The 22,412-nt window shown below is 46.3% G+C and overlaps 1 protein-coding gene across 1 annotated transcript in view; it reads left to right on the top strand.

Annotated features, from left to right (window-relative positions):
• Positions 1 to 2,853: 2,853 nt before the first annotated feature.
• The window catches only part of HTR2C (5-hydroxytryptamine receptor 2C), a 37,535-nt gene continuing 17,976 nt past the window's right edge, over positions 2,854 to 22,412 (top strand). Inside the window, exon 1 of the mRNA XM_054996860.1 lies at positions 2,854 to 3,238. Within this exon, the coding sequence (XP_054852835.1) occupies positions 2,854 to 3,238 (385 nt within the window). The remainder of the gene's footprint in view (positions 3,239 to 22,412) is intronic.

Below are 22,412 nucleotides of genomic sequence, written 5' to 3'. Positions count from 1 at the left end.
ATAGCGTGATGGTGCTATTTTTTTCTTCTTTCAAAATCCACCTGTCCCTTGAAGCTGCTAGCTTAAGAGCAAAACATGACGACTGGCACTGCTGTGCTCTAAGATATCTATAATGTAAGTCTGTTTTGAGGACAGAGTCCATTAGAGCAGTGGCCATGCTGAATTTAGTGCCAGAAGTGCTGTTCAGGATTGCACTAGAACTTAAGAGTCTGTGGCCCAAATTCCATACTTAAGGCTGGGAGAGGTTTCTTCTTGGAAGAAGCTGCTTCTTGGGCATCTCTCCCACATTTCTGGGATCTAGATGTTGTTGCATATTGCTCATACTTATAAAATCTGGGACCACTTTGTACAGATTCTACTGAGGCATGGATTTGTGTTTCCTTATTAGCAATCTCTGCCCTGGTACTCGTTGCCTCCTTCCAGTCTCTCACCTGTACTCTCAGCTGAGGTTGACAGCTTTATCCCAGCCATGCAATTAAGAAATTGCTGTGTGGAATACAGATTCCCTCACCTCCTGGCTTGCATGTATAAGTGGACACAGGAAAAAAAGCACAGATTTTAGAATGCTATATTTGTGCAGTGTACCCATTGACCAAACATGTACTTCAAATAAGAGCACATGTACTTCAAATAAGAGTCTGCCAAATTTTCCTCTGGGTCAGAATTAGTGCTGCTGAGTATTCAAAGCCCTTATTTTCAAACTTTCTATAAAGCGGGGCTCTTGTTTCACCTGGCACATGGATTGTAGCAATGCAGCATCCCACACAATCTGCTGTTGGAAGGATTATCATGGTCCAACAGCCCATAAATTCTCTCGAAAGCATTTCAGCATGCTGGAGTTTGAATGAAGGGGAGAGGGCTGGCTGGCAGTTCTGCTTTAATATAAATGCTTCAGTTCCAGCTTTGTCTCCAAGAAGCATTGTCATTTGCTGTGTGTTTTCTCTCTCTCTCTCTCTCTCTCTCTCTCTCTCTCTCTCTCTCTCTCTCTCTCTCTCTCTCTCTCCTCTTTACTATTGCTCCCACCACCCCTCGCTGTTACACAGCCCTCGCAAACTCTCTCTGGCAGGTCTGATCATTGGCTCTGTAATTGAGCTTTAATAAACCCTCATCAGTATTATACTGTTTCCCTCGGAGTTCCTATGAGTTGAATGGCTCTCCTTCTGTTTGCCATCATTGTCCTGCACTGTGGATCTGTAGCTCATAATGACTCCTCCACCTGGCTTCACTATTAATAATAGGCAGGCGGCTGTGCCAGGTTTTGGAGGAATTATTGTTCTGTTTTCCTCTGCGATGCGGGAAATAGGGAAGTGGGGTTAATTGTTTACTGTTCCCTCTCTGGTTTTGACATTGATTTCGCCTCTGGCTTTTGCAGCCAGGCCATTCCTCTTGCTGTAATTATGTGCCACTTCAAACCACTGGCAGGTATAATGAAACGGCAATGATGCTGGCTTTGGAGGGAACTGAATAGGTGGCTTCTTTTATGCAGCTTTAAGCTCTGCCCTGGCCAGTTATTTTTAAAGCAACTCATTTGTCATGGAAAGTGGCTGTCTCTGTGAGGCCATCTCCAAAGGAGGAGGTGCTTTAAAAAAATATATAGTAGAATCTGCTCTGTTGGTGAACTCTCTGTTTTGAATGCTAAAACAGATTGACTTCACCTGGGGCAAATTGCCACCAGTGTTTGCATACAGCCAGACTGACCCCTGGGCTATGTTTGCACTGACCCACTTCACTATGCTGGGATCTACAAACAAGGTGAAATTCAGACCACAGATTTTACAGGAACCATTTCTTTCGAGGGAAAAAACATGCAATACACTCCAAATTTCAGTTTTTTCTTCCCCCTTTTTTGTTACATGCGATACACCCCAAATCTCAGTTTTTTCTTCCCCCTTTTTTGTTTTGTGCTGCTTGTTTATTTCATCTAGTTGCCAACACATCTGTCTAGAATTAGACTATTGTTTAAATTTCTTTAGCCAAAAATACCAACCCCAGGAAAAGTTATGTCTGGTTTCTTAGTTTTTATAGCCCTCCTGCTTCACCTCAGGATACATGGAATGATCCCAAATGCTTCCATTTAGGGCAATGGGTTATTTTAGACTTTCTTTGGATGCTTGGAATTAGCTGCAATTGCCAGCTTATCATAGAGAGCATTCTAGAGGGGGTAGCTATGTTAGTCTGTTGCAGCAAAAAAACTACAGGGCATCTTATGGCATATTAAAGACTGGCAAATTTTGTCTGTGTGTGTGAGAGAGAAGCTTGCATGAGTCAGATAGAATTGCTGGCTGGAGTCTGGAAATACCCTTGAAGCACGCATTGCTGTTCAACAATTCTGTACAGAATTGTAGCCCACCAAGCTGATAAGAGCCTGCAGGTCATAAAAAGTGGACCTCTGGTGGGGTCTGTAAATCTCTTGCCTAGGATGTCAAGCACAGAGCTAGGGCAGATTGTCAAGCATCTAGTAAGCTGGAAATTCATGGCTACTGGGGGGAGCTGTATTCAGCTTGGCAGGGGGACTTTTCATATATGATCTCAACTGTCAGTCTACTCTGATGTTTGTGAAAATGGAGGGCCTCTGTTCTTTCCTCTGCAGAATGTTGGCTTTGAAGCGGAGCTGGGTGTCCCAGAGAGTCCATCGCTTCTTGTTGGCTGCCACTCTCAAGCCATGGGGCCCCACTTTAATGGCATTCCAGAGCTGCACTCTGACCTCGACAAGCTTTCATCCTCTATGGAAGGTCAAACACCTTGGTGACCCAGGTGTCATGAGATCCAGTTGTTGCCTTGGACCTTCTTCCATTTCTAGAAGATACTAGTGCCAAGGCACTTTTAAGGAGAGTGGAATATCAGTCGCAAATGATGAGTGCCATCAATGGGGCTGAAGTTCTTGTTGGCCTTACGACAGTGTCTGTCACACTGGACTTTAGCCTGCACAGCGGTCTGATGGCTTGGCCGCTGAGCCACAATTTGACTCTGAATCAGAGTTCCCCAACGTTTGATCCTCTGAATGTCTCTGAGGGGGCAGAAGTCTCTCGGAAGTCCATCAGGGAGAAGAACTGGCCCGCCCTCCTCATCTTGATCATCATCCTGTTGACAATTGGGGGAAATATTTTGGTCATCTTGGCTGTTTCTTTGGAGAAGAAGCTCCAGAATGCCACTAACTACTTCCTGATGTCCTTGGCAGTAGCAGACATGCTGGTGGGAATCCTCGTCATGCCAGTGTCTCTCATCACCATTCTCTATGGTAAGTTCAGTTTGCCTTTGTTCAGTTTTGTGCTGTTCAAGTGGAAGGCAGCAACACTTGCCAACAATGCAGGGAACTCCACAGCAATTGCATGTCTCTCTATTGCTCCTACTGTGGTTTCTGTGTAAAAAGTTGATTTTGTCTTTTGAGTGGCGTTCTGGTTCTGTGCATCTGGGGTGGGAAATAGCATTTTGCTGTGAGTAGAGGGGTGCAGTAAAAACTGACAAGGCAGTCATGGAAACTGTACTCTCACGTGCATGAGAAAACATGCATGTCCTTACCAAGATTGTACATATCAATCGTGCCTGTATATGTGTGTGTAAGAGAGACACTTGGGGGGTGAGGTGGGGTGGAGTAGGATGGAAGCAGGTCTGGGCATGTCAATTGAATGAATATTTTGCACATTACAGCATTTTTGGAGACAGAAAATATTTTTAGCATTCCCAAAACTTGGAGGGATTTTTACACACCTTCAGTAAATCTTGTCTGCTTAGGCTTCTTGCCTTCTGGCTTTTCCACTGTTTGATGCTGCCCTCTTACTGTCCTTAGAATTGCAGCAAAGCAGTGGGAGCATAGAGGAGACTGCTGTGGTCTTGGCAGTAGGACCCTGATGGAGGGGTGCTGTACCAAGGGTGCTGTACCATAGAGTACACAGAAGGTCTTGGGTTCAGGCTTGAGCTTGAGTTGAGGGAGTTTTCTGCTTGCCACCTTGGAGAGCTCCCACCAATTGGGGGCAATGCTGGGCAAGATGAGAACCAATGGCCCAGCTCCAGCTAAAAGATCCTCCTGTGTGGTCTATGCCTAAGGAAAGCTCACTGGCCTGAGATGCTACAGTTCTTGGGTAGGGAATCTGGTCCTTTCTGAATCCAAATTCTAGCATGCTTAGCGTCATTGTTGAATTCTGTCTCTCTCCCCACACATACTTCAGCCTGTTGCCAAAATACTGCCTTGGCTTTTTTCCAGGAGCCTCCCTTCACCACCAAACATTGACCACAGTGCCCTCCTGCATCATTTGGGCCAAGAGCTGAAGAATCACAAAATTAGTTCCTGTGTACCCAACAGAACTTTAAAGTTGTGTGTCCGTGCCTGCAGCCCCCCAGTGCTGCAAGACAGAATGTTTGGGTATGCGGTGGAGTTTCAAAACCCCTTTTTGATATGGCCTAGGCTTTTAAAAATCCCAGGCAAGTCTCTGGGCTGTGACAAATGGAGCTCTTTGGATTCCCAGCTAGTATTTCAACCCACACTTTTACCCAGGGAGTACTTGCCAGCCTTCCACCGCTCCCAGTAATGCCATTTGGTAAAAGAACACAGAACCTCCTCACTTACACATGAATTGCCTGTGCAAGGATTACAAAAGCCGCTTGCTCCACAAATGTGAACCGCACAACAAGTTAGTTATAGCCCTTTCCTCAGTCACCTTTTTCCAGGATAGACCTTCACAAATGCTGTTGTTCCCTTTTGGAAGCACTGTCATCCGATGCATGTGGCTGGAATTCACGTGAGTCAGGTATTGACCCAGGCCTAAAGACTGTTGAAGAGCATATGTTAGGCTCCAACCCCCAAGGGCTGGACCGTGGGCTGCTACACTCTCTGGAGCCTTTTAGTGGCAGGCAGCAGACAACCTGTTGCTGGGAGAGGAGGAAGCGGTTCTGTCTCATCCTAGCCCCTCTCTACCTTCAGCCACTCCTCTCCTCTAACTAGAGTTGCTAACCTCCAGGTGGGGCTCAAGATCCCCCAGAATGATAACTGATCTCCAGATTACAAAGATCAGTTCCCCTGGAGATAATGGCTGCTTTGGATGGTGGACTCTGTGGCATTATAGCCTCAGTTGTGGGATTTGCTGCAGGTGCAGCTTGATGGCAGAGCCCTGCCTCCTCTCTGGGCCATACTCTCCCCGCCCTTCCTTGCCTACTCTTGGGCAGGGCTTCTACTGAGGGCTTGCTGTAGTTGCTCCAGCTGCCATCAGGGCCTGCACTACCTACCTGGGAACCTCCACTTGCCCAGATAAGTTTGAGGCCGAGACTCTGAATCCCAGACAGCTTGCTATCAATTCTTGCTGCCGTTTTCCCTGTTAACGCCCATGTCCATGCATTTGTGATTTGCTGTCCACTCTCAGACATTTGGTACATTATAGGGCACACAGTAGTCATGCGGTTCTTTTGGTTGGTAAGAATTGCAAGTGTGGCTCTGTACCACTGATAGACAGGCAGTTGCTCACGATCTGAAAATGAGAGCACAAGCACAAAAGTACTAACGTTTGCCTAAGAATCGCTTTCTCACAAATGCAGGCATTTTGAGGCCGGCTGTGGTTTCTGACAGTGCTGTCCTAGGCATAGTTACTCCATTCTAAGTCCATTGAAAGCAATGGACTTAGTCTAGAATAATTCTGTATAGGATTACACTCTGGGTGTGCTGTATATTACTAAGGGCATTTTCACATGTCTAGAGGCAAAATGGGACTTGGCTGCCATCTCAGACCAAGGCCCATCTCTGACTTCTATTTTTAAATAACTGCCTTTTAAATCTGGAGGACTCTGATTGTAATGCAGGCAGCATTCACATGAGCATTGACACCTATTTGGATCTGAAAGAATGTCCATATGTGAATTTGCACAGTTGGTTGTTGTTGCATTTTCATGCATTAGGAAGAACGGATTTAAAAACATTTGTCTGTAAGTGAGGCAAAAGGAAGTGGGAGAGTTTAAAGTCATTTTTCCATTGCCCTGAATGTTACTAACTACCTTGTAGAAGAGACAAGAATTTTGAATATATCTTTGACTCTTCTCTTTCTTTTGTAACCTATATTCAGTCTCTCACCAAGTCATGCCACATTGCAAAAATACGGCCCTGTCTCTCTGCCCCTCAGTGCAAACTCTGGTTCATGCTCTGGCCACTCCTTGCCTTACTTACTGCAATCTCCACTTCTCTGGTCTTCTGCTTGCACACCTCAGTCCCAGGGGTGGCTTGGCCATTAAGGCCACTGGGAAGAATCCCACTGGGCCAATGGCCTGGTGGACTGTCATCCCACTGGGACCAATTTACCCTGGGGCCACCTTCCACCTGCCAGGGTCACCCAGCCGAAAGAGAGGGCCAGGTGTGAGCCAGAGGTATGGGGAAGGAGGACCTACCATGCCCATACTCACCACAGAAAGGGTTGGGATGAGCCCCTCTGCCCTTGCCTTGCCCAGCAAGGGATGGGCCCACCTGGCCTCAACATGCCTGGCAGCCCAGCTTGGCTGGACACTTCCTGCTTGGGGCTGACTGGGCAGGTTTTCCCTCTCTCCTTTTTGAGGGAGGGGGAGGACCAAGGAAGACTTGGGCGGGTTCCTTTTCCAGGGCTTTCTCACCCAGTCCAGCCCTGCTCAAATCTCCTCCTTTCTGTCCAGCCTGCCCCAATTATTCATCTCCCTTGTCATTCTGACCGTGTGATAGCTCTTCCTTCGTCCCCAACTGGCTTCTTGGGTGCTCTGGATCAAGTATAAAGTATTCATCCTTGCCCCTGCTCCCCCTGATCTCTTATCATGGGACAGCTCTCCCCTAATTTCACTCTACCAGCTACAAACTCTCAACCATCCAAAGCTCTTTTGCCTTCTCAAATGACTCTGCCCTGTCTGCCTAATACCTAGCAATGCCTCCCAGGATACCTGCCTGATACTGTGCCTCTCTGTCTCTGCAAATCCCACCTTTTTATTAAGCCCCAACCCTAACTGGAACAAACAGCATTTCTTCCCCTCTTTATTCCTCACCTCCCTTTGCTAAATTCTAGATCATTGGCATCGTCTTGGGGCAGGGACCTGCCTTCTTGTTCTCTGTAAAGCTTCATGTTCATTGGCCATGCGATCAAAATAATACACAGTCATAAGGAACAGTGATCAATAGAGTGGCCATGTGGGAAATGGCAGGCTGTGCAGGGGATGGGACCACGGGGGTCATGCTTAGGCATGGGTCAGGGTTAGATATTAGAGGCATCCACCCACCTGCTTGGGGACTGAACTTTGAAAGGCCCCCAGGGAGGGAACTGTACCCTGAGAAATGACCATTCGAGCAACTCATTTGACATTTTTTCAGCAAGGCATCAGCCAAAGGCATAAACAGAGACTGTGACATAAGAAAGGAAAAGCATCAGGAAACCAGGTCTGACTCTAGTAAGTAGGGACACTTGGAGCGTGTAACATGATGGTCAGACAGAAAAGGCTGCCTGATCCCTGCAGTCATGCTTGTGAGCCTATGATTCTCACCCTTTGGAAGTTTTTTTTCCACCTAAAAAAGGTTCCCCCTACACAGAAGCCCCTCCTCTGGTCTTTTTCATTTCCTTTCCTGAACAGCACACCTTTTTTGTGTATGTCTGAGTCAGGATACAAAAACTAGATGAAATCTTCATGCCTAAACTGAACTTTTGCTCTACAGGCTTTTGAAGGGAGAAAGCTGTGATATTTCTGTCTGGAACAGCTGGAACAAATGCTCAGAACCAAAAGGAAATGAAAGGTTTCTGCTGGAAACCTCCAAAAGCAGGACACACACCCACTCCGTCCCTCAGCTGATGCTGCTGGGCTTTGAAGCGGGACAGCTTGGAAGCTGAGCAGGAGTGGGGGATCATACTGTGCCCTTGTTTTTTTCTAAACCACCTCCACCCCCACCCCCACCCCCACACACAAGGATCTAAACAAGCATCTGATGTAGGAAGAACTTAACATCTGGCTCTCTTTGGCTGCCAGGATGCCAATCTGGGTCAAATAAAATAATGCAGACAAACCAGGCCATGGCTTGAGTTGCCAACCTTTAGGTAGGGCCTGGAGAGCTCCTAGGATTACAGCTGATCTCCAGACTTTGGAGGTCAGTTCCTTTGAAGAAAATGGCTGCTTTGGAGAGTAGACTGTATGGCATTATACCCTGCTGAGGTCCCTGCCCTCGCCAGGCTGCACCCCCAAATCTCCAGGAAATTCCCAGCACAGAGTTGGCAGCCCTAGCCTAGGCCTATGTAGCCTATCCTTTAAGAACATAAGAACATAAGCAAAGCCATGTTGGATCAGGCCAGTGGCCCATCCAGTCTAACATTCTGTCACACACAGTGGCTAGAAATCCAGTGCCATCTAAAGGACTGTCAGTGAGGCCAGGACACCAGAAGCCCTCCCACTGCCTTCCTTCCAGCACCAAGACAACAGAGCACCACCTCCCCACAAAGAGAATACCATCTATCTCCTGTGGCTAATAGCCACTGATGGACCTCTGCTCCATATATTTGTCCAGTCCCCTCTTGAAGCTGGCAATGCTTGTAGCTGCCACCACCTCCTGTGGCAACGAATTCCATGTGTTTATCACCCTTTGTGTAAAGTAGTATTTTCTTCTATCTGTTCTAACCCGACTGCTCAATAATTTCATAGAGTGCCCACGAGTTCTTGTATTGTGAGAAAGGGAGAAAAACACATCTTTCTCTACCTTCTCTAACCCGTGCATTATCTTGTAAACCTCTATCATGTCTCCCCTCAGTCGTCTTTTCTCCAGGCTAAAGAGCCCCAAGCGCCTCAATCTTTCCTCATAGGGAAAGTGTTCCAACCCTTTAATCATTTTAGTTGCCCTTCTCTGTACTTTTTCCAGTGCTATGATATCTTTTTTAAGGTGTGGCGACCAGAACTGTACACAGTACTCCAAATGAGGCCTCACCATCGATTTATACAGAGGCATTATGATACCGGCTGATTTGTTTTCAATCCCTTTCCTAATAACCCCTAGCATAGCATTAGCTTTTTTTATGGCAGTCGCACACTGTGCTGACGTTTTTAGTGAGTTATCTATCATGACTCCAAGATCTCTCTCTTGGTCAGTCTCCGCCAGTTCAGACCCCATCAACTTGTATTTATATTTTGGATTTTTGGTTCCAATGTGCATTACTTTGCACTTGGCTACATTGAACCTCATTTGCCACATGGATGCCCACTCTTCTAGCCTCGACAGATCCCTTTGGAGTGCCTCACAATCCTCTCTGGCTTTCACCACCCTGAACAATTTCGTGTCATCTGCAAATTTAGCCACTTCACTGCTTAATCCCAATTCCAAATCATTAATAAACAAGTTAAAAAGCATTGGACCCAATACCGACCCCTGTGGCACCCCACTGCTCACCACCCTCCACTGTGAGAAGTGCCCGTTTATACTCACTCTCTGTTTCCTATTAATTAGCCAGTTTTCGATCCACAAGAGGACTTGGCCCTTTATCCCATAGCTACTGAGCTTACTTAGGAGCCTTTGATGAGGAACTTTGTCAAAAGCTTTCTGGAAGTCAAGATAAACAATATCTATCGGGTCTCCCTTGTCCACTTGTTTGTTCACTCCCTCAAAGAACTCTAACAGATTGGTGAGACAAGATCTTCCCTTACAGAACCCATGCTGAGTTTTCCTCATCAGCTTTTGGTCATCAATGTGCCCACTAATTTTATTTTTGATAATAGTTTCCACCAACTTACCCGGTATTGACGTCAGGCTGACTGGCCTGTAATTTCCCGGATCTCCCCTGGAACCTTTTTTAAAGATGGGGACAACATTAGCTACCTTCCAGTCCTCAGGAACAGATGCAGAGTTTAATGACAGATTACATATTTTTGTGAGGAGATCTACAAGTTCACACTTGAGTTCTTTCAGAACTCTTGGATGTATGCCATCTGGGCCCGGTGATTTATCAGTTTTTAAATTATCTAGCAGTCGCATAACCTCCTCTCTCGTCACCTCAATGTGACTCAGGTCTTTCAAAACCCCTCCCAAAGTCAGTGCTTCCGGAGTGGGCATGCACTTCTTATCTTCCACAGTGAAGACAGAAGCAAAGAACGCATTCAGCTTCTCGGCCATTCCCCTATCACCCTTTAGTAATCCTTTTACGCCTTGGTCATCCAAGGGCCCCACTGCCTCCCTAGCTGGTTTCCTACTTCTAATATATTTAAAGAATTGTTTATTGTTTTTCTTTATGTTCTTTGCAATATGCTCCTCATATTCCCTTTTTGCCTGTCTGATCACAGACTTGCACTTTTTTTGCCACAGCTTATGCTCCTTTTTATCAACCTCACTCCGACTAGTTTTCCACTGCCTAAAAGAATCCTTTTTACCTTTTACAGCTTCTATTACATTGCTTGTTAACCATGCTGGCCTTTTCCTAAACCTATTTGTGCCTTTCCTAACCAGCGGTATATATTTAATTTGAGCTTCCAGGATTGTAGTTTTAAATAGTCTCCAAGATTCCCCAAGTGTTTTGACCTTTTTTACTTTCCCTTTCAGTTTCTTCTTCACGTACCCCCTCATCTCAGAAAAGTTACCCCTTTTGAAGTTAAACATGGCTGTGTTGGTCTTATTTGGCAATTTCCTATTTATACATATGTTGTACTCAATAACATTATGGTCACTGTTCCCAAGTGGTGCAACCACATTTACATCTCTCACCAGGTCTTCAGCATTACTGAGGACCAAATCCAGGATCACCTCTCCCCTAGTAGGTTCTGTAACCATCTGTTCCATAGCACAGTCATTGAGACAGTCTAGAAACTCACTTTCTCTCCCCCGATTCGAACACCCATTGGCCCAGTCAATGTGTGGGTAGTTAAAATCACCCATTACAACACAGTTTTTTTGTTTAGCAGCCATCTTTAATCCTGTCATCATTTTATAATCCTCCTCTATTTTCTGATCTGGAGGGCGATAACAAACTCCCACAGTTAAGTTTCCATTAGGGCCCGTAATTTCAACCCATAGCATTTCCAGAAGCGAATCTAATTCAGTTACCTTCTCAATCTTACTGGAATGTATACCTTCTCTGACATATAGAGCCACCCCACCACCAACCCTTCCCTCCCTATCCTTCCGATATACTTTATATCCAGGAATCACCGTGTCCCACTGATTTTCCTCATCCCACCAAGTTTCTGATATGCCCACAATGTCTATGGATTCGCCCAACACTAAACATTCCAGCTCCCCAATTTTACCTCGGACACTTCTAGCATTTGTATATAAACACCTGTAACTTCCCCGGCACACTTTGCCTCGAGACGTAGTTAGGTCATCTGCACTGTTTGTCTCCATCTCAGTTGACAACTCTAATCTATCTCCCTGTAGAAGTGTTATACCTAGCCCTTCATCTCTCTGAGATGAACCATCCTGAACCAGAGACACTTTATCTCTTGTCGGCTTTCCCCTAGCATTTAGTTTAAAAACTGCTCTGCCACCTTTTTGATTTTAAGTGCCAGCAGCCGGGTTCCTTCTCGGGACAAGTGGAGACCGTCTCTATTGTACAGCTCCTGCTTGTCCCAAAAAGAATCCCAGTGCCTAACAAACTTGAACCCTTCCTCCCTACACCATCGTCTCATCCACGCATTGAGACTCCTGATCTGCGTTTGTCTCTCTGGCCCTGCGCGTGGAACAGGTAGCACTTCTGAGAAGGCTACCTTGGAGGTCCTGGCCTTGAGTCTCCTGCCTAACAGCCTAAATTTTTGTTCCAAGACCTCACGACTGCATTTCCCAACATCGTTGGTTCCAACATGGACCACGACCGCTGACTCTTCCCCAGCACTATCTACCAGCCTATCTATAACACGCGTAATGTCCGCTACCTTCGCACCAGGCAGGCAAGTCACCATACGGTCAGAACGCGGTTGTGCCACCCAGCTATCTACTTGTCTAAGGATCGAATCACCAACTACCAAGAGCCTCCCTCCCGCCCCACCCAGGGATGGTTCCTTGATGCGAAAGGAAACCTGCTCACCAACTGAAGAAGAGGTCCCTTCTGAGGGCATGTTCCCCTTATCCTCAGTACGGTGCCCTGATTCCACAAGATCCTCATTCTCCTTGACAACAAGAACGCTGCCATTTTTAGAGTGGGACACATCTATCCTGTCCCTGAGAATCTTGTCCTCGTGCCTATCTAACTGTCTCCGCTTCTCCAGGTCAGCCACCTTGGCCTCAAGGGTACGTACTCGTTCCCTGAGAACCAGGAGCTCCTTGCAGCGAGCACACATCCAGGACTTCTGACCAGAAGGCAGATAGTCATACATGTGACACTCAGTGCAATACACTGGAAAGCCCCCAACCCCCTGCTGGCATTCTGACTTCATTATTCTGTTTTAGGAATAACACACTAAGAGGAAAGAAAACGGCTATGATCCCCCGGCCAAGAGCCCTTTAGCTCTCGCCCTTCGGCTCGCGCCAAAGGCTCGTGCCCCTGCCCAGCAGTTGCCTTTTCAATGCAAAAGGTCACTTCCTGCTAAGCACAGGAGGTGAGCACAAAGGGGTGTGTGGCTTGTACTCCAGCAACCCCCAGCAGCCTTACAAACACACTCACCCTCAAACACAATCAAGCCCAAACACACTCAGCCTCAAAACTACACTCAAATCAACACAAAACTACACACAAAAAGCCCCAAAGCTAGAGAGGACCACCCTTAGCTTCTCAGCTTAACCCACCACAGCCAAGAAGGGCAAAAAGCCCTTACCTCCTCTAGCAGCTGCAGACCATGTGCTCCTGAGCCCAGGTAACTCTGCTCTGCCCTGCCCCTGCCCAGCAGTTGCCTTTTCTCCTTCAACACCAGCCCATCTCTCCCCTCTTCCTTCCAGTTTCAAACTGTGCATACAGGAGGCTAAACATACACAGGACGAGTTAGGCTTGCTGCTGCAATGTTGCCCATAACAAGTACACCCTATGTATGCCCTAAAAGGGCTCTAGAATTATACTACCTATATTGGGCTGTTGTTAATATGCCTATTTTTCACACTTAATTGGTTAAACAGCAGATCATGTATTGACTTAAACTTCTATTTTAGAATGCCCTGGAGCATCTTGTTGAAGTTTAATTATGGATCTTTCTAAATGCTGTGAAAATAACATTTTTTTAAAAAGAACCCTCTTACAGTGGAGGAAATGCTGAGGGACAATGGCTGGACTCTCGAATAAGGAACATTCCAGGGTGTTTCCAGACTACATAAGAGATGTCTCCGAAAATTTTATTGATTTGTATGAAAGTTAATCAGGATTTATAGAAACTGCACTCACTGATCTGTTGTGAAACAGGTATAGTTTGTTGGAAGATTGCAGAGCACCATATCCATATGCGCAAAAGAAGTTGTCATATCGGCTCAGAAGCTGGTCCACCTAGCTCAGCAATGCAGCAGCTGCGGCTCTCCAGGGCATCACACAGACAAAGGTCCTTTGGAGTACTTCCTGCCTTAACTGGAAATGCCAAGGATTGGATCTTGGGGCCTTTTGCATGCAAAGCCAGAACTCTACCACTGAGCCATGGCCCTTCCTTGAATTATAAAGAGCTACCAAACTTTAAATAGGAGTGAATGGTTAATGGAGGCCTATCAGCAGGGGCTCATCTTCCAGTTGCTGATTCCTCTATGGGGAGTCTCTCTGCCCAGCTTGAAAGCCATTGTTCACAATAACTTCCACCCTTGCCCAGAGATAAAATGCTTTGCTGAAGAAATCCAGTTCCCTTCACTTCAGTCTAATGAACTCATTTAAGCATTTTTCACATCACACGTTGCTCCGCTGCTTGGTTCCCCTCCAAAGGCTCGCCCTCCCTTTCCTAATATGCTAAAATAGTCAAATTGTGCCATGAGCCCATTACAGAGCAATGGATAATAAGTGGCACAACTCCAGCCCTTGCCAATTAAGATGCTGCTCTCTGCAACATTTCTCAGTTAACCTTCTTTTTTAAAAAAATGTCTTGCACTAATGGACAACTTACATTTGACAGCCTAGAATGTTTTCTGTAGCATTTAATTCCTAAAGGGCTAATTAAATAAGTGTGCTAATTAATAGATGGCAAGTTGGGTAGTGAGCAAATGAAAAATTAACTCTTGGATTATACTTGCTGGAATCATATTTGAAACCTCCTTTTACAACACCAGTGGCAACCGAGGGAAGGAATTCTGGAACTGAACTGAGGTCTGGAATCTCATTTTATTTTTATTTTTTATTTTCTGAAGTATTTATACCCAATCTTTTTAGGGACCCAAAGGGACCAGAAACAGCTTACAGCAAAAAATACTACAAAAATAGACCCATACACATCAAACAAGCCTGATCTCATTGGCTGGCCTGTTTGAAGACATAGGCACGAGAACCCAACATAAAGGGCCAAATGCCCCCGAGCCTTTGGTTAGGGTTGCCTGGTCTCCTTACCCTCTCTGTGGGATGGGGGACCCAGCATTTTGTGTGCATGCTCCCAAGTCTGCACAAGGATGTCACTCCTGGATAGTGATGTCATTGTGCAGGCCTGAGTGTGTGTGCACTTTGCAGTGGGTCAGTTTAGGGTCAAATCGCCTTGCTGCAAAGCACGGGAGTGATCTTGGAGCAGTGCAATAATGTCACACCCAGGAGTAGGGGTGCCATTCCCCCGCCTGGGGGAGAGATCCCCTGCTCCCACCTTCCCCGCTACCCACTTACCTGGCCAGTGGGGGCACGCCCCCCGGAGTGCCCCCCTCGGGTGGCGTGGCACGTCCCTGGGTGGTGTGGTGCACCCACAGCAGCCCGATTTGCACCCTGCAGTGGGCCTGTTTGGGGCCAAATTATGCCCCGCAGCAGGGCAATTCAGCCGCAGATCAAAGGGCGCCCAGACTGCCCTTTGACCCGTGTGATGACATCACTTCCTGGAAGTGACATCATCACACCTGCTGGGGCGCGTGCATGCTACGTGCGAGAGGGGAAGAAAGTGAGAAAGCAAGGTAGGAGCCAGCATCCCAATCTCCAGCCAGGGGAGTGAAGGGACCTGGCAACTCTACCCAGGAATGACATTGTCATGCCACCCCAGGAGCGGGCCTGGGAAGCTTGCCCCCATACCAGCAAGGTGACAGGTGCCGGGGGGGCAGAAGATGGGAGCAGGGGATTCCCCCCACCAGGGACCTGAGATCCCAACCCTTGGTTCATGTCTCAGGCTTTATAGAATACCTGAAACAAGAAGGGAAATGCCAGTCCTTAGCAAAGATGGTAAATGGTTGGCAAAGATGTTCCTCCCACTCTGTCATATATGCCTCCTGCATATCTGCCATGAATGTATATGGGTTCTAACTATGGCTCCTGAGAATGGGAGAAGTTCTTTATTACTCCATGCCTGTTATCTTGCAATGTTTTCTTTCTCTTTCTCACTCCCATAAGCTAGTGTCCTTGACAGCCAGCCAAAGCTGGCTAATGGTGTGCTCTTCCTGGGAACCAAAGATAAGTCCATCTTTCTCACTGCTTTCTCTAAATAATGTCTCACTCCAACCCCCCCCCCCCCGCCCCCCCAGGCTAACAGTCCAAATTAAGGCGGGAATATGCCCTATAACTAACACTGCTAGCCTTACCTACGTCACTTCTGCCAATTTCACTGTCTATGAACCTTGTACTAAATAGATCTCTAATAAAGTTACTTCAACTGGAACACCTGTGTGTTAACTGTGGAGAACTTGGGGACCTAACTGCCAGGGACTGACACACATGTCCCTCCTTGCTAAAGAGCCTCCAGCCACACCCAAAGAACCTCATAGTAATAACAACAACAACAACAAAATTCAATTTATATACTGCCCTTCAGGATGACTTAACACCCACTCAGAGTGGTTTACAAAGTATGTCATTATTGATGTATTGTCGAAGGCTTTCACGGCTGGAGAACGATGGTTGTTGTGGGTTTTCCGGGCTGTATTGCCGTGGTCTTGGCATTGTAGTTCCTGACGTTTCGCCAGCAGCTGTGGCTGGCATCTTCAGAGGTGTAGCACCAAAAGACAGAGATCTCTCAGTGTGAGATCTGAGAGATCTCTGTCTTTTGGTGCTACACCTCTGAAGATGCCAGCCACAGCTGCTGGCGAAACGTCAGGAACTACAATGCCAAGACCACGGCAATACAGCCCGGAAAACCCACAACAACCATATGTCATTATTATCCCAACAACAATAATCACCCTGTGAGGTGGGTGGGGCTGAGAGAGCTCCTAGAAGCTGTGACTGACCCAAGGTCACCAAGCTGGCTTCAAGTCCATCCTAGGGTTACCAGCCTCCAGGCCTGGAGATTACAACTGAGCTCTAGACTACAGAGATCACTGCCCCTTGAGAAAATGGCTGCTTTGGAGGGGTAGGGGCATTATACCCTGCTGAGGTCTCTCCCCTCCTCAAACTTCTCCCTCCTCCCTCCCTCCAAACTCCCTCAAATCTGCAGGAATTTCCTAATACAAAGTTAGCAACCATAGTTTACCAGGGCAACTTTGTTGCATCTTTCACATATTTCACAAGTCCAGTTCATGGGTGTTAGCCCAATTGGACTTCCTGAAGGAGTGGGCCTGTACAATACATGTGCTTTTGTTATATTCCTGTGTTATATTTTAGGCATATATTCAAAACATTTTAGATAACCTTAACATCAGCTCTTCTGTGCCAGTGTGATGAAAGGGGGTGGGGGTGGGGGGTGGGGAGGCAGGAACAGCAGCATGGGGGAAGGGCATGCATTTGCTCCCCTGCCCCACCCCCACACCCCATTAGCTGCTGCATGGAGTGGATTTTTCTATCTGACTTGTGGAAGCAGCCTTAATCAACCCTTGATGGCTCTCTCCACCCCACCCCCCCCAGCATCAGATTCAAATTTCAGGAACAATGGCCATCTCCAGTTAATAATTACCAGTCGCTTTAGGGAGAAGTGTAGGAGACATGCATAGGATAACCTACTCATTTTGTGCATTAATGTAGTCTTGGTAATTTCCTTAATTTCCTTAAGGTTGTGCCCACTGGAATATGAGTTCAAATCCCTCTGTTCCTTATTCTGGGGTCAGCAGAGGTCTGGTTCAGTTATTTAGGTCTCATGTATTTGAAAGGTTTGTAGTGATGCAATTGCAGATTTGAATCCCACAATACCTTTCACAGGAGAAAAATAATAATAAAATGGCTTAAAATATTTTAGGGGCCGGGCTGTAGCTCAGTGATGGAGCATCCCCCCCCCACCCCCACGTATAACATCCCAGATTGAGTGTGTGGTATTTCTAGTGAAAAGGATTTCACGTAGCAGGAAAAAACCTCATATGACTTGGAGAGCCCCCAAGAGCGGGGCCAGCATTGGGCTAGACAGACTGATATTCTGACTCTTTCTAAGGCAATTACATATGTTCATGTGACAGCAGCCCCCCACCCACACATGCACAGACATTAGAGAAATGGATCCTGCTAAGGTCTGGGGAAGCAACTCTGATTTCCCTTGGTTCCCTTCTCATGGGTTGTGAAGTGTGGGTCTCCAGTGCTTTCTCATCTGCCCCAGCCTAGGAGGAGACCGTTAATTTAAATAGCTGTCTTTTGGTTCTGAATAGCTTTTCCATTGTGGTAAATTATACCATCCCTTCTGTGTTTCCCATCTGTCCTTTCATTACTCTTCAGAAAAGGTGAAACTTAGCAATTCTCAGAAGCAGTCCAGGCATGCTTGTTGTGGCTGCTTGCTTCTATGTGCAGTCCAAGCATGCTTGTTGTGGCTGCTGTGTGCACTTCAGGCATGCTTGTTGTGGCTGCTTACTTCTGTGTGCAGTCCAAGCATGCTTGTTGTGGCTGCTTGCTTCTATGTGCAGTCCAGGAATACTTGTTGTGGCTGCTTGCTTCTATGTGCAGTCCAGGAATACTTGTTGTGGCTGCTTGCTTCTGTGTGCAGTCCAGGAATGCTTGTTGTGGCTGCTTGCTTCTGTGTGCAGTCCAGGAATGCTTGTTGTGGCTGCTTGCTTCTATGTGCAGTCCAGGAATACTTGCTGTGGCTGCTTGCTTCTATGTGCAGTCCAGGAATACTTGTTGTGGCTGCTTGCTTCTGTGTGCAGTCCAGGCATGTTTGTTGTGGCTGCTTGCTTCTATGTGCAGTCCAGGAATGCTTGTTGTGGCTGCTTGCTTCTATGTGCAGTCCAGGAATACTTGTTGTGGCTGCTTGCTTCTATGTGCAGTCCAGGAATACTTGTTGTGGCTGCTTGCTTCTGTGTGCAGTCCAGGAATACTTGTTGTGGCTGCTTGCTTCTGTGTGCAGTCCAGGAATACTTGTTGTGGCTGCTTGCTTCTGTGTGCAGTCCAGGAATGCTTGTTGTGGCTGCTTGCTTCTATGTGCAGTCCAGGAATACTTGTTGTGGCTGCTTGCTTCTATGTGCAGTCCAGGAATACTTGTTGTGGCTGCTTGCTTCTGTGTGCAGTCCAGGCATGTTTGTTGTGGCTGCTTGCTTCTATGTGCAGTCCAGGAATGCTTGTTGTGGCTGCTTGCTTCTATGTGCAGTCCAGGAATACTTGTTGTGGCTGCTTGCTTCTATGTGCAGTCCAGGAATACTTGTTGTGGCTGCTTGCTTCTGTGTGCAGTCCAGGCATGTTTGTTGTGGCTGCTTGCTTCTATGTGCAGTCCAGGAATGCTTGTTGTGGCTGCTTGTTTCTACGTACTTCCTCGGCTGCTTTTTTTTTCTTTTTTGGAGAATGAAGCATCCACCTGTGACTCAGGGCTGGTGGTACATCTGTTGACAGGTGGTCTTTCTGGTCATTTTTGCCATCACACTGGTCCTATTTCCTGGCCTGGAGAGGGACCTTGTCAGCTGTGCAAGGCTTGAGCTGGCACCCACTTCAGTGTCGGAGCTGGTCCAGACTGGTAAAGAGCACATGGAGGGAAAGACTGCAGAGCAGAAACAGCTGCCCCTTCAAGAGAAGGCGGCAGAGAAATGGCCCTTGGAGCAGAAGGCAAGCTACAGGTTTCTATGCAAACCTTGAAAAGACCCCCCAGATGCATTTTGGGCCAGTGTGGTCATTTGCAAGTGCTGTGTGGAGATGGGATTGGTTGGGTCTCCATCATAAACATTAAGCTTGCACTCTGAAGTCCCAAAAGAGAAATAAGGAGTGTTGCCAAAAGAAAAATGCCCTGTTCTTTTAATCAATGTGTACTGTGTGGACAGAGGCAGCTTTCATGGCATGGAGGTAAATAATATCCCCTGTTAAATAACATGCCATTAAGCATCTATTAAAGGGCCAGGATATTTTTTCTCTAGGCAGTTGGCAATCCTAGAAATAGGTGGGGGACAAAACAACATTGGAGAGGTGCTATAGAACAAACATGGGGATTTGGCTAGCTCTATCCTGACCCAAGGTGGCTATCAAGGGTTTTATCTAATTTCCGCCTCTGCTAGAGAGGAGAGAAGAAGGATATAATTAAGGAGGTCTCGTGGGTGCCTCAGCAGGGTTTCTGCATGCCAGATTACGAAATGAAGATACCCAGAAAACTGGTACCTACTTTGATCCTGGATATCCTAGTTTTTAGTTTTAAAGGAATGGAAATGCTTCTAGATCTCTTGGTGTGGGTGCATGGCTTCTGTGCACATTTCCCCATGTATCCACTCCTGCTGTCCAAGAGTCATGCATATGGATATGATTTACTTTCCACAGATTAATGCCTGAGAGTTCTACTGATGAGGAAGGGACAGGAGAGGTGGAATGAGGCTAGAGCAGGTGGCAGACAGGAGAGAAAGAAAATGAGCTGGGCAGGGGCAGACTGCAGACCATTCTCCATCCTACAGAAGAGTAAACCTTTCAGAGAGCAATGGATCTTGGCCTGAACAAATGTCAAAAAATGATTTACTTGCTTCGGCGTCTGACTGCAACCTATAGAAAGAAAAGTTTGGGCCCTGAGAAAAGAAGATCTAGTGATCGATTGACTCCTCGTTCTCAGTTCTTTCCTATCTCCTCATACTATTGCATGAAGGGAATTCTGTACAGTTATTTTCCCTTCCTGCAACTCCTAACTAACAATTTGAGACTACTATATTCTCCACCAGAATTCTTGAGATCTACTCTTTGCAAACTTTTTCTGTATCCTGGGGTTGTTTGTTGCAAGGATATTTCTGCCTAAGGGCCCCCCTATTGTGCCCCTTTGTGTGTTGGGGGGGGGATACCTGACTGTGCAGAAACATTTTGCGTAGGGATGTGATTTGAATTTCACAAGTTTTCTGGCTTGATGCAAATAACCCCATCTCAATGCGCTTCTCTCTTTTGAGACACAAACTCAGAAGAATCACAACACAGTGACTTGCGCAACATTTCCTTGTGTTGCATTTTCCCCATTAAAATGTGCATGTTTTCGGTGAGGGTGCATCCAGCACGTTTAAATGGCATTAAAATACTATAAAAGAAAAATCAACTGCAAGAACAAAAGGACTGAAACTGATGACAACATAAGGAAACCAAGAGAAAGAGCCATGTCCGTTCTCAGCTCCTCCCTAACTTTGATTCGGAGTTCTGCCAATGTGTTCCAAACCTCTGATTTTCCTCACAAACAGCAGATGCAAACCTTTTTAACTCCAGATTTCTGTTTCCAAGTGTGTTGCTTACAAGCAGCATAACCTGCTGTTTGTCTTTTCCAATATTGCTTGCTTTTGTGAGTTTTTTTCTCTGAAATTATCAGCTGTAGTATTCTTTGAGGTTTTTTTTTAACAGTCATCACAGGTAGTGCAGAACACTGAATTTATTGCAGCCAAGGCAGGAATTAAAAGGCGAGCAGCAATAAGAAAGCCAGAGCCCTTGGCAAAGGAGGGGAGAGTGAGGGAAGATTCCCAAATGTGTCTCCGCAGTTCATATTCATATACTTGTTTCTTTCATAAGCCCTGTACAGAAAAGTGACAAAAATGTAATAAAACCAGAGAGGGAGTGAAGTGCTTGCCTTTATATGAAGCCGTTGGTATTTCAAAGGCTGGTAAGCAAACTTTTCCATCATGCAGATTATTTAGTGACTTGGGGCTCTTTCACACATTAGGCAGGACAAATGCATCAAGTGTATCCTCCCTGCAACTTGTTTGGTATGGTAACATGCAATTTCAAATTTATTTGGTATAGTAAATTGGTATAGTAAAAAGAACCCCATGGCGCAGAGTGGTAAGCTTCAGTACTGCAGCCCAAGCTCTGCTCACAACCTAAGTTCGATCCTGGCAGAAGCCAGGTTCAGATAGCCGGCACAAGGTTGACTCAGTCATCCTTCCAAGGTTGGGAAAATGAGTACCCAGTTTCCTGGGGGTAAAGTGTAGATGACTGGGGAAGGCAATGGCAAACCACCCCGTAACAGAAAACTGCCAAGAAAACTTCGTGATGCGACATCCCCCCATGGGTCAGTAATGGCTCAGTGCGTGTACAGGGGACCTTTACCTTTAGTGACCAATTGATTTATTGTCACATGAATCTTGAACTGTAGGTTTTTGGCAGCCATTGTTACCTTCATTTTAACTACACATTTGCCTAATTTATAACTGTTACTTAAGTTATTCAAGGAAAATTTACTTAACACCCATGTGAATGCAGCATTTGTTGAAATACTTATTGCACTTACAAAGCTATTCACAATTTTTTTTAGGCAAATGTAAGAATGCAACTATCTGGTTGCAGGTTTATAGCTTCATGAGCTATAAGAATCAATCTAAAACATATAGCTATACTAGCAGTGTTAGATATAACAAATGAAGAACCTTTAAATAGTTTTATTCACAATAAAGTCCATTTTGGCTTTTATCAGTGGGTAAGTGGGCAAAGGGTTGCCTTGTAAGTAAGCCCCATTGAATTAAATAGGATTTACTTCGGAGGAAACACACAGAAGCAGAGGTGTGGGGTTTAACTAGTTCATCTGGGCATACAGAGCCAGGGTCCCAGCCCCTGCTACCCCACTTACTTCTTCTCTAAAGTAGAGACTGAGAAAACAAAACATGGAAAGGAGGCTGGTGTCAGGCCTGGCTAGGAGATTCTCGCAGACTCTCCACTTCATCAAGCACAGTTGTATGAGTTAAAGGTCTTTATTAGAGCTTGCTCCCTAGAAGTACACTGTACATGGTAATTGCCTGGAATGCCAAAGCAAAGTCTTCCCAGAAAGGTTATACCCCCAGTTTCCCACCCACCCCATGCCCCCGTTCAAATGGCAGTCAGTTAAAGTTGGCACAGAGCTCAGAAGCACGGAAGTCCTGGAAAATATGCAGAGCCGAGTTTCCCAAGGTCGGTTCCCAAACACTCAGTTCCAGCTGTACTGATAACCCAAACAAAGCGTAGCAGAGATACAGTGAAGCAAGAAAGCGACTACACTACTCTACAGTACTACCCATCCCCCCCGCAGGAGATCTAAATTCACAGGTATGTCAGACAGGCTGGCTTGCCTGTCTGATAGCTGGGATTTACATGGGTTGCTCCCTATTTAGCAGA

The sequence above is a fragment of the Eublepharis macularius genome, chromosome 13 (assembly GCF_028583425.1).
Source record: "Eublepharis macularius isolate TG4126 chromosome 13, MPM_Emac_v1.0, whole genome shotgun sequence".
Classification (NCBI taxonomy): domain Eukaryota; kingdom Metazoa; phylum Chordata; class Lepidosauria; order Squamata; family Eublepharidae; genus Eublepharis; species Eublepharis macularius.
The sequence above is the reverse complement of the archived record's forward strand: the minus strand, read 5'-3'. Positions and strand labels throughout refer to the sequence as shown.